The sequence below is a fragment of the Trifolium pratense genome, linkage group LG6, assembly GCF_020283565.1.
Source record: "Trifolium pratense cultivar HEN17-A07 linkage group LG6, ARS_RC_1.1, whole genome shotgun sequence".
Classification (NCBI taxonomy): domain Eukaryota; kingdom Viridiplantae; phylum Streptophyta; class Magnoliopsida; order Fabales; family Fabaceae; genus Trifolium; species Trifolium pratense.
The window spans coordinates 33,443,766-33,458,651 of NC_060064.1; the positions used below are offsets into that span (position 1 = coordinate 33,443,766).

Below are 14,886 nucleotides of genomic sequence, written 5' to 3' on the forward strand. Positions count from 1 at the left end.
TTAGTTGTGCATATGATTATTAATCACGTACTCACGTACTCATGTGAACTAAGGTCTGATTTGAATTAACTTATTTTTGAGTTTATGCAAACAGTTTATGTAATTTTTATGTATTATTATAAGTTTGTCAAAGTAATTTATGTTAAAATAGCTTATAAAAATACAATTTTCATTAGTGTAAACTTATAAAATAACATAAGATTCTGTTTATGATAAAATAGCTTATAAAAATACAATGTAGTTAATGATAAAATAGCTTAATCCAAACGGGGTCTAATACGTAATGCGATGATTCTCTCATTTACCCTATTTCATGGACTATGTTGACTTAAGATTCTGTTTTTTTGCCTCCTGTGATGTTAGCGAATTTAGAGTTAAATATATTTTTAGTGACTACATTTTATCCTATAATCAAGATTAATTCCTATATTTTTTTATGGTGAAAAAAATCCAACCATTTTTCGATTATCAAAATCCATCCGATCAAGATCGTACGGTTTTATTCTCAAATTTTATATATTAAATAAAATGTTAAAAATCTGTTTTAAACTCTGAACCATCAGATTGTAATCGGACAGTCAAGAGATAATTAATTACTGGATACATAGATTGGAGAAGTTGTTTTCATTTTCTTACTTTCCTCCTCATCTTGGTTTTCCTTTGACTGGAAGATATATCTCTCTCTAATCGTGAAATCATCATTATCATTATCATTATCTAGGGTTTTCACCAATCATCTTCTCCTACCTTCAGATCTCTTCTTCTCCCACAAATCAACGGTGATTTCTCTCTCTAACTAATTTTGTTTTCTTCGCATGTTGATTCCGATTTAGGTTTTTTTGTTTTCTGTGATTAATTGAAGCTTTTTGTCCTAGATTCTCATCTGAATCATGTTAAATTGTAACACATAGTAGTTTTTATTTTATTATTATTTTATGTTAATTGTTTTTGTGTGCATGTTTGTTGAATTATATTGATCAATTTTAGGGAAGTTTTATATTTAATTATTTTAGGGTGCCAAAAATTTATTTTAGTTAAAACTTAAAAGCGGTTCATGTTTGGATCGATTAGTATGAATTTGGTGGTGATTGTTTTTGTTGAGGAACTAAGGACCTGTTTGGATTAACTTATTTTTGAAGTTATGCAAAACAGTTTATGCAAATAAATAAGATTTTATGTTAATTTATAAGTTCTCACTAGCGAAAAAAAAAGTATTTTTATTAGCTATTTTTTCATAAACTACATTGACAAACTTATAATAATACATAAAAACTTACTTATTTGCATAAGCTATTTTCCATAAGCTCAAAAATAAGTTAATCCAAACGGCCCTAAGTTGCCACAAAAATGGTGGAAGCATTATGTGGTGACCGGTGAGTCAGTGACTCGGTACTATTTATATCGATTAGGCTCTGCTAAAGTGAGCAATTCACTTTAGAGAGTAAGGTGAGTAATCAATGGTTGATAATATTATATGCAAATGCATAACAAATCAAGGGTGGTTACTGGTTAGTGGTTACAGTATCAACCCTTATATCCACATGCATAACATAGCAAACCATGTATCTGGAAAGAAAATTTGTTGATATATATTTTTGTATGGAATCTGTAGTTGTGATAATTTGACAACCAAAATGAATTATGCTTGACAGAAAGATTTCCGTAGGTAGAACCGTGTATGTAAAAAAATATTAGTAGATTGTAAACCCTTGAATTGATGTTAAGTAGTTTCGGTGGATTTGGTTCTACCTTCTACTGTACTGAAAATTGATTTTGGTAACACTTAATCAGATTTTAATTAAAAGTAAGTTTAAGGTAGAAAGATTGTGTTTGGATACATTCACATTAAAGTGAGTTGGAATTTTTTTTGAGTTTAACACTCTTCCCTGTTTCAAAGTAGCTAAAATTTTGAAAATCCAATTGGTATTTTGTTAGTTGTTAGCGTGCATGTTCAACACCATTTAACTGAAGGACTTTTTTTATTGATTCCTCTGTACACTTATTTATCTCTTCTTTTCCTTTATAATAATGGTAGGCTCTGCACCTATTCATGTGATTAATTTGGAATTTAAAAAACAACCCATTAAGATTAACCAAATGATTTGTTTTTTAGGAAAAAGCTTCAAACCATTTTTTAACTGATTTTTTTTTACAGATTTCTGAATCCAGTATAAACTTAAATAGTTAGGAGTTTATCGTTCTAATTTACCGAAATCTTCAATAAGGATTTTGAAAGGTAGTGGGAAAAATGTTATTCAGATTAAGAAATATTTGTTTCGATTTAATTATGTGTCGCTGTTTCAGAGCATGTCCGATAACTAATTTAAAACTGTATTTTTCTTCATTTGTTTCCAGCAAGCATGCACTGTATGCACTGGTTGTGTGGTACAATGTAGATATACTATACTAATCATTAAATCATTGCGAGTTTTGTAGGAATCATGTTTGCTTAGTGAAGTGTTTATGTCTTAAGTATTCACTCTTGACAGCCTGTCATTTTTTTTCCCATATTTCTGTTGCATTCTCTTTGAATTCGTCAGATGTTTACATTTTTTTCTTTCTTTGTTGCAGTGTTTGATCGATTGATTGGAACACAGGATCAGCAATGGAATCTGAAGAAGTTTTGAAGGTTGTTTTCCCTTTACTGGAGGGTGTTGATCTTGCTTCTTGTATGGGCGTCTGTAAGCAGTGGAATGACATAGCAAAAGACGATTTCTTTTGGAAATGTCAATGTGCCAAGAGATGGCCATCAATCTGCAAGCAACCTAATGCTCCTATTGAAAGCTACTACAAGCTATACAAAAGCTTCCATAAACGGCAGCAACACAAAACTCTTCTCCCTCCGAGAATCTCGTTTGATGATTTGGAGTTTTTCATTGACATATGGGCTGAAAATATACTGCTCTTCTCAGAAGTGGTGCCTGGCTCTGTCCTGCAGTCAGGTTTTAAATGTCCACCATCTGGAGTTTCTGACTTACTCAAATATCACCTCGAGGGTTCTGAATACAAGATGACTTTTCCAGTTGAACCTAGGTTTACTATCCCTGCAGGACAAAATCAGAATGTTAGTGTCTCTGTTATGGTTGGTCGGAAGGATACAAATAAGGTTGCACGCATCATAAATAAGTCCATGTTTGATTATATTGATCGGTCATCATATAGAGCTTTGGCGTTTGAATACCTAGACATATCCCCTGGCTACCCCTTTTTGTCCGGCATCCGGGCATGGATCTCTTTGCTATTCACAGAAGTTGGAAGTGAAGATGTTATGGATGTTTTTGGGATTCAAATGGATTTCTGTGACGTGGCAAATTCTAAGGAAGAAGTCTTGTGGTTATTGGACATGCTATATTGGAAGTGAATGTTAAAAGTGTTGTGTCCCAGCATTGCCTAAAAAATGTTTGGACTTTGTGGTTTTATGTTAATTTGTTTGGTTGTGATATATTATTATCAGCACGTAATTGTATAATTGTTTGGTATTGATATCTCAAAAATTTCATGGTCTTCAATAAATACTTTTTTTTCGCATGTACTGGTGAACATTTATGCATCTCAATATCTCATCATAGTTGTTTCTTTATCACATTGATTTGTGGTTTTTTAATCTAAAATAGAAGATTGCGGGATTTCATTAAAGATAAAAATAAAAAAAAAGTACTGTAGATGACATGAAAAGAAAAAGCTAAATTCTTGGGTACTCTATAGTCTATAGTAATTTATTTGAGTACCGGTTAAATTCATTTTAATGTAAATTAATATAAAAATATGTTCAAATGTTAAAATTTAACCAGATGGTATTGGTAGTCAGGACAGGAGGGCTGAGCATGAACCTACATCACGACTAGAAATAGACATAGCCACTGATATGAGAGCATTTGGTCAGGGTGTGGGTTGGGTCTCGGATGAACAATTGTGAAAAATCAGTCGTATGTGTGTGTGAGTCTTTAAAAATTCATTTCTTCTTCAAAATTGACTGAACGATTATTAAAATGCAATTTTTTTTCCAGTTTCGAGTACCTCCTCTCTCAATCTTTTTATACTATTCGTTTTGTTGTTTTTATTTCTCTTTAATAGAGGAGGCAAATGTTATATTTTACAAAATTAAGCTTGTACTCCCTCCGGTTTTATATATAAGAAAAACTTTATATTTTAGATCAAATACATCAATCATTATTGATCACCAAGTGCACTTCTCAATAAAACTATGAATTAGGAACATTCCTAAACAGTCTTGGTGATCAATACTTCTTTCGGTAGCGCACTTCTCGCATTGGAGGTGAATAATATAAGGAGAATGTTAACATGCGCATATATGACACATGTTAAGGAATCAAAAATAGAAATTATACTTTAAATTTTGTGCATTTTAACTTTTCAAGCATTAAATTTTTTGTATTATTAAATGTTGAATTTCTATATTAAGATACTTTAACATGTACCCTATATGCACATGTTAACAAGATCCATAATATAATTGCAAACCTCAACCAACAGCTTGAATGGTTCAAGTTCAAGATATGAATAATAAGGTATTATGCTGGTCATGGAGAAGAATAATGATAATGCTGATGTTGCAATTAACGCTAGAAATAATCACGTTGATGGAGTTCTTGCTGATTTATAGAATGATCACACTGTAACAGTTCGAATTTTTAACTATCAAAGTAAAACATAATTAAGCATACACACAAATGTCCTTTAAAAAAACATAATTATGTATTTTCCAAAAAAGTAAAACTACCAAAGAAACACACCAATGCAACAACTTGAAGACAACAAACATACACACAATTAAAACATTACATATAAATGGTTATAAAAAAAAAAAACAAATTACATATAAATGCATGTGGTAGCTAGCAATTTTTGGAAATCAAAGTTAAGTTATTGAACGTTCCTATCGTCATTTACATCATCATTTTGTGCTTACGCACGAGTACATCGTCATTTAACATCATCATTGAACATAGATACATAAATGAGTGCATGAGACTCTCAATATATCGTCATAAATAAAAATTCATTTCTCAACAACCACACACCATATAGTTATACAAGATAATCAAATTAGGTTCTTTTAATTAGTTTCTTAGTTTCTTTTAATTAGTTTCTTTTGAGAGATAAAAATCCTACTATTATCTCATAACACAATCCCTATATAACATGAATGTATGGACAAAAAAACCCTTGATTTTGCCGACATTATTGAAGTTTTCTACGTATGTTTGGATTTTATTATGTGAATTTTTTTGGCTAGGATTTAAAGACACACAGTTATCTATTACTTGGTGAATCATTAGCAATATTAATTACAGTTTATTCTTCTAATATATTTAGAATAAAGAGATCTTATCTGAAGAATATAAAAAAAAAAAAAAATAAATAAAGAGATCTTTATCCCCGTGAATCATTAGCAATAAAGACACACACTTCCCTCTTTTTGTAACAAAAAAAAAAAATAGAGTAAAGAGATTTTTATCCCGTAAACTTAGCTCAGTTGGTAGGAATATCGCATATTTTATGCAGGAGCCGGAATTTGAACCTTGAATACTCCATTTATTCACCTTTAAGGTGAAATTTCTTGCCACCAGGCTACTAGATAAAATAAAAAAAATAAAGAGATCTTTGACAAAAAATAAAAATAATAAAGAGATCTTTTCTCTATATATTTATGGATATAATTAAATACATTTTCATTATCGTTCCCTCCCACCATTTGCAAACAATACCTAGAAATGTTTAAAATAAGATGCATATGTTATTGCAGGCACTAAATCAATGGAATGGTATCGATAATGTAATGTTTATGTTGGTGTCACAATTAGTTGTTTGATTTCTTTTACACAATTTTTGCTAAATTTCCAATTATAACTTTTCTATAATATGGATGCCAATAAGTTTACTACCTGCTCCACCCTCATGTGCCGTAAACATAAGAAAAATAGTTTTTTTTTTTTCGTTTTCATAATATAAACTATATCCATTGAGAGAATCATTTAATTGGGGCTTTGCCCCTCTTTTGTAACAAAAAAAAAATGAACATTTAATTCTATTAGAGGAAGAAGCTGCAATTAATATGATTGACAATGATATTATTATATAGTAGAATCAAAATTACATGATTATTGACTCAAAATAAAAAAAATTACATGATTATTATTTAACCCAATACTCCTATCTAATAATTTTGTGACTGATATATTTCTCATTTAAACTATATATCTAAAAATTTCCCTTGCTCTCATAAATCTGTTCAAATTGCCAATTGGAAGGAGAAACTGAATCAAACTGTTTAGTTGTTCCATCACTTGTCGTAACTTTAAATGACAAAGCTTGTCCTACCAAATTCGTTCCAGTATTCCATTTTTGTCCCCAATTGCGTGTCATGGGAATCCATCCAGTCTTAGACCCTTTGATACTCATACTAGAGACATCACCGGCATTAGCAACATTATAAACCAAAACAAGCAAGAAATAAGGGTTTCCTTTGAGTTCAAACCTAACACCCCCACTTTTGGAGCATGGAACACGACGATATTTAACAGGGGTGACACCGGCTTTATAATAAGCAATAGAGGTGAACATTTTATAACTCAAGTCAAAGTGTTTTTGTGGTGGATTGCACCAAATATCTGTAGTTTTGGAGTAATCAGGAGGACAAAAATTTGTTGCAGTTACTTTGATTGACCTTGCACCTTTTATACACCATTGAGGATTATTGACACAAATTATCTCAAAACATGCACCACAAGTAGATCCTTTATTAAATAGAGCCGTGCTTAGTGCTGTGGTTGCAAGTCCATATCCTTGTTTAAAAAGATCACCATAACCACAAGCCCCCTCTGTATAAATAAAAAATCATATATTATATAAGAAAAATCAAATATTAAATAATAATTTTTATGTTGTTCTAAGTCGGGTTCATGTTTAATCGCAAGAAAAAACAGAAGCCATGCATTCAAACATTTTGAATATTTGGATAAAGATCAGACAACTCGTACACTATTTTATACTAATATCTACTTTAAAATAACTTATAAAATATACTAGTTATTTGAACTTCATCTAACATCTATAAAAAAAAAACTAGTAAAAATAAAACAAAGTTTTTTTTAGGCTTAATTAATAAAATGGTCCCTTAAAGACATTTTTGGTTTCATATTGGTCCCTTAAAGAAAAAAAGGTCTAAATAGGTCCCTTAAAGAAAAAAAAGTCTGAATAAGTCCCTTAAAGACATATCCGTTAATCAGTTTGGTCCTATTTAGACCTCATTTTAGGGACCAAACTGATTAACGGAGATGTCTTTAAGGGACCTATTCGAACTTTTTTTTCTTTAAGGGACCTATTTGGACCTTTTTTTCTTTAAGGGACCAATCTGAAACCAAAAATGTCTTTAAGGGACCATTTTATTAATTAAGCCTTTTTTTTATAACTTACGCATGGTATCACCCCCTGCTGCGTCACCATAGAAGGTTGCACGAGCATCGTACCAATTGGAATCAAGTTTAGCCATGGCCTGTACTAGAAGCAACATAAAACAGGTCAAAGGAACTAAACAATGAGGCAAAGCCATGACTAATGTAAAATACACCGAGAATGGGATAGAACTTAGGTTTGAGAAGTCGATGCATGAATGGTGGTATTTAAAGACGTTATATTGTATTTTATTAGATACGTAAATTAAATATGGAAACATGATTATGAGCATTGATCGTAAATGATTAATGATTAATAGAATTTTTATTTTTTTTATAATGAATGATTAATAGAATTATATAACAACATAACATTTCTATAATGCATAATGTATACACAGAATAGGATAGAACTTAGGTTTGAGAAGTCGATGCATGAATGGTGGTATTTAAAGACATTATATTGTACTCCCTCCGGTCCTATATATAAGGAACACTTTGAAGAAAAAAAAATTGGTCATTTTTATAAAAAAACACTCTTTAAATTTAATTTTTATTAAATAAATAATCCTTTATATACCCTTATTAAATTGTATAAAATGCAACTAATTTCAATGTTATGCATTAATTACACAACACATTCCCAAGATTAGTTTTGGAATAGAACATATATATTAGTATTTTTAATAAAAAAAACAAGTCTCCTTAATATGTGTGTTTTTCTCAATGTATTCCTTATATATATATATATATATATGAACGGAGAGAGTATTTTATTAGATATGTAAATGTAAATATGGAAACATGATTATGAGCATTCATCGTAAATGATTAATGATTAATATATAGAATTATAACAACATATTTCTATAATGTATGATGTATATATAGGTTTATCTTATCGATGAAAAGGCAATGTCTAAATTATCTTACATGATATCGGTAAGCATATTGTAAAAAAAAAAAAAAAAGTTATATTGTACCATTATAGAAATTATTTAAGCCTTATAGAAATTATTTAAGCCAATTAAGTCAATATGTTTATGGTATGGAATAGATAGATGGACTAATTTTACGTATATTTCTCTTAATTTTGAGGGAGGCTTAATTAATCTTCTTATTTTAGAGCATTTCCGATGGTGATACTCTTTTGGGTATCATATATTACTAACAAGTGGTCTCTATAATGCCATGTAATACTTATGCTACTCTTACATATTTTGCTCCGATGGTGATACTATTTTGAGTATCATACATTAATAACAAGCAGTCCCTTTAATATTTATTTTCTTAACTTTGTCTAAATAAAAATAAAAATTTATCTAATTTAATAAATACGTGGATAAATTAATTAATAATTAAATATAATGAGAAATACAAAACAATACATAAAAATGGTAAAAAATACATAAATATGACGGGCAATATATAATGAAAATTAAAATAATTAATTTTTATTATTCTCTTGTTCCGAAATGCTCCCAAATGAAAAATATGACTTGACAACAAAACAAATAGAAATTGTGTAATATATAGAATAATATGAAATATAATCAAGTGTGTACTAAAAAATAATCAAATGATCATTTAATTATCAAACGGTAATTTTTTTTTATATATAGAAGCTATTCAATATGATTTAATAGAAAAACTAATATTAAATTGATGATACAATACCTTATTTAAGATATCATATCATCAATTTTGATACTCTTAATGTCACGTCATTAAACTCCAATGATAAAAAAATAAAGTATTGTATCATTAGCCTATGAAACCTTCTACACACTCTTATTGGAAATGTTCTTAGTCTTATAATAATGCATCATTTTCTCAAGACTTAATTTTTAAGTCCGTAAGTCAACTAATAAATATCGATATTGTTTTTGAAGAAGCGAAATATCGATATTTTTATACCGGATATTTGAATGGTAACACAAAAATATGAAGAAAAAAATCAAATAAATTAACAGTTTTTAATGTATTTGGTCTTAAATGTATTTAATAGTATTTGGTCTGAAATATATATTTTTTACTTTTATAATTTTATATACAATTTACTCGTGAAAAAATCATTTATATTATGATGCCTAAAAAAATTATGTTTTTGTCTAAAACATTGGATAAAATAATAAATTAGTATTTTTATCTTACTCTTAAAGGTGAAATGAAAAATAGAATTCTAATTGAAATTAAAGGTTTGGTAAAAACGTGTATGTTTCGTGAAAAAATTTGTGGAATTGGAAAAATAATTTAAACAAAAAATATAAAAAAATAAAAATAAAGTGTACCACAAACCATTTAGAACCGAGAAACAAATAATACATTCGGAATTAGAATTAAGATCAAATGGGTTAGGAATTAAGATCAAATGACACTAAGGTGCCAAAAAAAATTTGACATAAAATTTCATCCATTCATTTCATTTAATTCAAAGGTTTAAAATTATCACCAAAATAGTTATTATAGACCAAATACTCTCTATTTAATTTTAATTAAGAAAAATTCTTTATCATCATAAATGTATAATCAAACATTCCGAAATTTTTTTCCCAATTTTTTTTTTATTTTAATGTTTTTCCAATTTTCTATTCTTATGATTATGCATGGTTGTTTTGTTACATCATGTTCATGTCATTGTCTTTCTCTCGTGCTGGTAATTTTTTTTTGTCAAACATAATTAAATAAATTGTAATAAAAAACACCCAAATGATCCAGTATATAAGAAAAATAGAAAATGTATGAGTTTTTGTCAATAAAAAAAAATGTATCATTTGATTCCGTAAAAAAAAAAAGAATGATTTGCTAGAACAAGTAAAGAAATCATGGTATGATTTCAACTTCCAATATAAAATTCTCGATTTTTAATAGTATAACCTTGCCATAATTTTTAACTTTTTGTATTGATTTGTGGTGTTTCAATTGTGGCTTCCTCAGACCTCAATTTCTTCGTTGGCTTGGCTTAGTAATAGAATTTGGTTTGGTTTACACATATACTAGTAACTTGAAGCTCTTGGTTGTGAGCTTTTGTTTGATCCCTGGTTCATGAGTTTTAGGGGTCATTTTGGTTAGTTTTTGGTTTTGATATGTTTTTCTCTTTGTATATGTTTTTTCATTTGAGGATTGCAGGTAAAAAGACAAATTACTATGTTTCATTTTATTGTTGTTATGTTGATGTTGTTTCATAGACAAGTGCTCTCAAAATGCATGTTTTTTTATAGGATAATATGAATTCACAAGAAGAATATGAACATGATGTGATGTTATTTATAATGTTGATGCAAAATATTTAGAGATGTTTAGAAGTTGCTTTGCATTTTTTTATGATTGTGAGTCATTTAGACATGTATCAAACACCGGATATGATAAAATAATGATATTTTATTTGTCATTATGTGACCATCAAACACATGACAAGATAAGTGTTTATATTGTCTATATTATATCTTGTCTCTATCCAACTCTATATCATATTCTGTCTTTATCGTATCCTGGCCATCAAACGGGTTGTTAATTATATAAATAAAAAAACATGTTTTTTTCAAAATAATGATCGAATAAAAAAAGGGAAAATAAATAGGAAATTATGTTTGATTATAAATTTATGATAATAGAGATTCTTTTTAATTAGGTGATATAGAGTGCATTTGATGTACATTAATTATTTTGGTGATAGTTTTAAACCATTAGATTAAATAAAATGAATGAATAAGATTTGGTGTCAAATAAATTTTGACACCTTGGTGTCATTTGATCCTAAGTCCTAACCCTTGAGTTATTCACCCCCTCTAAGTTGTGGCCATAACGTCTAAGAGTGCGTTCCACGTATTATTGTGTCATGGAGGGAGTTATAGATAATTCGAAATTTCAAGTTGAATAAGAGTGAATTCAGCTTCGAAACTTTATAATTTCACAAAAAGTCAGTTACTTTGGAGGATAGCAAGAGGTTGCCTGCCAACTAGAGTGAACTTTTTCAATTGTATATATGAACACTGATTTAACAACTTTTTTCGGACTGCTAATAAGCTTGCAGGAGCAGAAACAAATGGCTATGTTTTGTTTGGAGTTGAATGGGTTTTTCTCACGTTTTTTATGTATATTTTGTGATATTACGAAGCAAATATATTAGAATTGTGAGACATATACTCAACCATAAAAGCTAGTTTGAGAGTTGAGGTTTACACCACATTTATAAAGGCTATATATGTCATATCTCTAGCCAATGTGGGACTTCAAACATCCATGGAATCACTTGCAGAATCTTGAATATGGATTGAAACAGCAGAACTTGAACCAGCTTCTTGAACTTGATCTTCTTCACAATTTTCAGAACCGTGAGCGGAAACACAATCTTCATCCCTCGGGTATCGCTCTGATACCATGTTATGAATCATGGAATCGAAGGGATAAAGATCGTAGATGTCGGCAAGCAGAGGCGTCTCGCACACATGTGCGGGGGTGCGCGACGGTACCGGGCCTCAAAATTTTGAGGGCCCCAACTCAAAACTTTGAGTTCCTATAATATTACTTATATATTATTTATACCTATAAAATATCAGATGTATATTAATAGATTAATTTTTAGGCCCTAAAATAATAGTTATATATTGTTAATGTTCATAAAATATCATATGAGTATCAATAGATTAGTTATCTATACTCGTAAATATAGTTATAGTACGTTTTAATCTTTGCATAAAATTTAATCTTAGATTAGGATGTTCCTTTTTGACGTTATATACAAAGATAATTATTTTGTATTTCTTGTTCCATTTAATTTAATGCAATTGATTTAATGTTGATAATTTATTTGTTTACAAGAATGATTTTTTTTATATTATATGCAATTTAAATCGACAATTTTTTTTTTTAAAAAAAATATTTTTACTAAGGGGCCACTTTTATATTTTGCACAGAGCCTCCTAAAACTCGGAGACACCACTGTCGGCAAGATAGAGTGCATAAGAGTATTCATGAGGAAGATACTCATAGAAATTCATATTGAATGAATAAATTGATAAAAAAGAATGATTAAAATGTACAATGGAGTAACTTATTTATAAGACTATTTGGAGTAACTAATTTCCTAACTAACTTTCTAACCTCCTAACCAACTTGGTAACTTATCAACTAACTCTAGTTGATTAACTAACTATCTATATTTCTTAACAAAATATTTGGAGCTTCCACTCCACACATGCATTTTTGCGATGCAAATTAGGGCACTGTGGAAGCAGCGGAAGAAGGTAGATTTTATATATTTGTTCATATTATAAATAAAAATATAATGAAGCATTTTATTTCGAATAAAATAACACTTATGTTTTTCAATACACATTTTTTTGTATAAAGAATAAAAGTTTATAATTATTATGCGGTATAGATTTAGATGCCAGATCTCAATTGAACAACACAATTGAGTTTTTTTTTCTTCTCGTGATAAGTACCAATTTTCAGGTTAAAACTTAAGTGAAGGTATCCAATTTAATAATATCGATATTGTTAGTTGAGTAATTTTTTAAGTATACATATTTGATACGAAAAATAAGAACAGTTGGCATAAAAATCAAATAAGAAATTTGCATTCTAAATGGAATTATCAAAGGAACATCATTTTAACATTGAAACTTATGAAAAAGCTTATTCATCAAATACAGATATCTCATTGATCAAAACACTAGAATTGATATTATGACATGCCTAATAATTTTATGACTAGTTGTATTTCTCAACAAAATTATGCAAATCTAAAAATTTTGATGGCCCTCATATGTCTGTCCAAATTGCCAATTGGAATGAGCAACAAACGGAAAACCCAAAGTTTTTCCATCACTTGTTGTAACAAGAAATGACAAGGATTGTCCTACAAATTGCCCATGAGCATCCCAATTTTGTCCCCAATTGTGTGACATGGAAATCCAACCAGTCTTAGACCCCCTAATACTCACATGAGTAACATCACCAGCATTGGCAACATTGTAAACTAAAACAAGCAAAAAATTAGGGTTTCCTTTGAGTTCAAACCTAACACCTCCACTTTTGGAGCATGGAACACGACGATATTTAACAGGGATGACACCGGCTTTATAATAAGCAATAGAGGTGAACATTTTGTAACTCAAGTCAAAGTGTTTTTGTGGTGGATTACACCAAATGTCTGTGGGTTTGGAGTAATCTGGAGGACAAAAATTTGTTGCAGTCACGGTGATTGGGTTTGCACCCTTTATGCACCATTGAGGATCGTTGACACACATTAACTGAAAACACGCACCACAAGTAAATCCATTATTGAATAGAGCTGAGCTTAGTGCTGTGGTCGCAAGCCCATACCCTTGTTTGAAGAGATCGCCATAGCCACAAGCCCCTTCTGCAAAAATACTGTATGTTATATCATAAAAATTTAATAAATAAATATAACTCTTTTATAATTGTGTGGGATCAGATCCTAAAAAATAACTTACGCATGGTAGCAGCACCAGAGGCATCACCATAGAAGGTTGCACGAGCATCGTACCAGTTTGGGTCAATGCCGCCTCCCATGGCTTGTATGAGAAGCAACATGAAAAAGGCAAAAGAAATCAAAGAGTGAAACATAGCCATGACTAAGGTAATAGAAACAGAAATGGTTGGAAATGTAGCTGTGAGTGATAGATGCAAGAAGGATATGGTATTTAAGGACTTGGTAATGTAAGTAGCATTAAGAAAATTAAAATTAATCGGTCAAAAAAAATTAATATAGAATTTGATGATTTAAGTCAAACTTAATTAATATTTAGTCTTTCGTCTTATAATAATTATCACATTTACGAATATAAATTGTTTTTTAGTATTAATTTTTTTTATAGTACCCCTTAATTAATAATTCCTCCGTCCCAAAATATAAGATAAAATTGGTCAAAGAAAGTTAATGTATTTGGTTAAAAATTTGAACTAAATACATCAACTTTGGTTGATCAATTTTCCCTTATATTTTGGGACGGAGGGAGTATTTATTTTTTCGTCAAACCCTTTACTATAAGTCAATATTTTATCTTTTGAACTTTATAATAATAGTGTCCATCAAAATATTTATAATAATAATGAATAAATCAACACTTACTAATGATACTATAATGTTATTTTAACATACTTATTTCATAAAATATCAACTATCCACATGATGAGATGTAATTTTAAATTCATTAGTGAGTGTACTTTGAACAAATAGTTAGATACCTTATTCTATCATGTATTTGGTATGGTGCACACATGATACAAAAAAATATATGAAAACATCATTTATTTCGTTTTTAGGTTTAGATAAGTAGTGCTTTGGGAAGAAGAAAAAAAATTAGATATGTAACATTTTTGTTCTTAACTATGACATGATAAAATGTATATCATATTTAAATTACAAAATTAATTACCATTGTGAATTTGATTTCAGTGAATTACCACTTCATCTAAGATAAAAAAAAAATAGAATTAAGAA

The 14,886-nt window shown here is 29.3% G+C and overlaps 3 protein-coding genes across 3 annotated transcripts; 1 reads left to right on the forward strand and 2 right to left on the reverse strand.

Annotated features, from left to right (window-relative positions):
- Positions 1-614: 614 nt before the first annotated feature.
- On the forward strand, positions 615-3,568 carry LOC123889454 (F-box protein At5g39250). The gene is made up of 2 exons (XM_045938791.1): positions 615-779; positions 2,572-3,568. Exon 2 carries the CDS (start codon positions 2,606-2,608, stop codon positions 3,359-3,361), a length of 756 nt encoding a protein of 251 aa, XP_045794747.1. The 5' UTR covers positions 615-779; positions 2,572-2,605; the 3' UTR covers positions 3,362-3,568.
- Positions 3,569-6,222: 2,654 nt separating this feature from the next.
- Positions 6,223-7,573, reverse strand: LOC123889455 (expansin-A23-like). The gene is made up of 2 exons (XM_045938793.1): positions 7,438-7,573; positions 6,223-6,842 (listed from the first exon to the last, which is right to left on the reverse strand). The coding sequence occupies exons 1-2, from the start codon at positions 7,571-7,573 to the stop codon at positions 6,223-6,225; spliced, it is 756 nt and encodes a 251-aa protein (XP_045794749.1).
- A 5,589-nt stretch (positions 7,574-13,162) lies between these two features.
- On the reverse strand, positions 13,163-14,015 carry LOC123891179 (expansin-A22-like). The gene is made up of 2 exons (XM_045941020.1): positions 13,877-14,015; positions 13,163-13,782 (listed from the first exon to the last, which is right to left on the reverse strand). Exons 1-2 carry the CDS (start codon positions 14,013-14,015, stop codon positions 13,163-13,165), a joined length of 759 nt encoding a protein of 252 aa, XP_045796976.1.
- Between the last annotated feature and the right edge of the window lie 871 nt (positions 14,016-14,886).

What these genes read in the sequence shown, in the direction of transcription:
- LOC123889454 (XM_045938791.1), top strand. Translation starts at nt 2,606, where the DNA reads ATGGAATCTGAAGAAGTTTTGAAGGTTGTTTTCCCTTTACTGGAGGGT.
- LOC123889455 (XM_045938793.1), bottom strand. Translation starts at nt 7,573, where the DNA reads ATGGCTTTGCCTCATTGTTTAGTTCCTTTGACCTGTTTTATGTTGCTT. An exon ending in AGCAGGGGGTGATACCATGC is followed by an intron (nt 6,843 to 7,437) that starts GTAAGTTATAAA and finishes TTATTTATACAG; the next exon opens with AGGGGGCTTGTGGTTATGGT.
- LOC123891179 (XM_045941020.1), bottom strand. Translation starts at nt 14,015, where the DNA reads ATGGCTATGTTTCACTCTTTGATTTCTTTTGCCTTTTTCATGTTGCTT. An exon ending in CTCTGGTGCTGCTACCATGC is followed by an intron (nt 13,783 to 13,876) that starts GTAAGTTATTTT and finishes GTATTTTTGCAG; the next exon opens with AAGGGGCTTGTGGCTATGGC.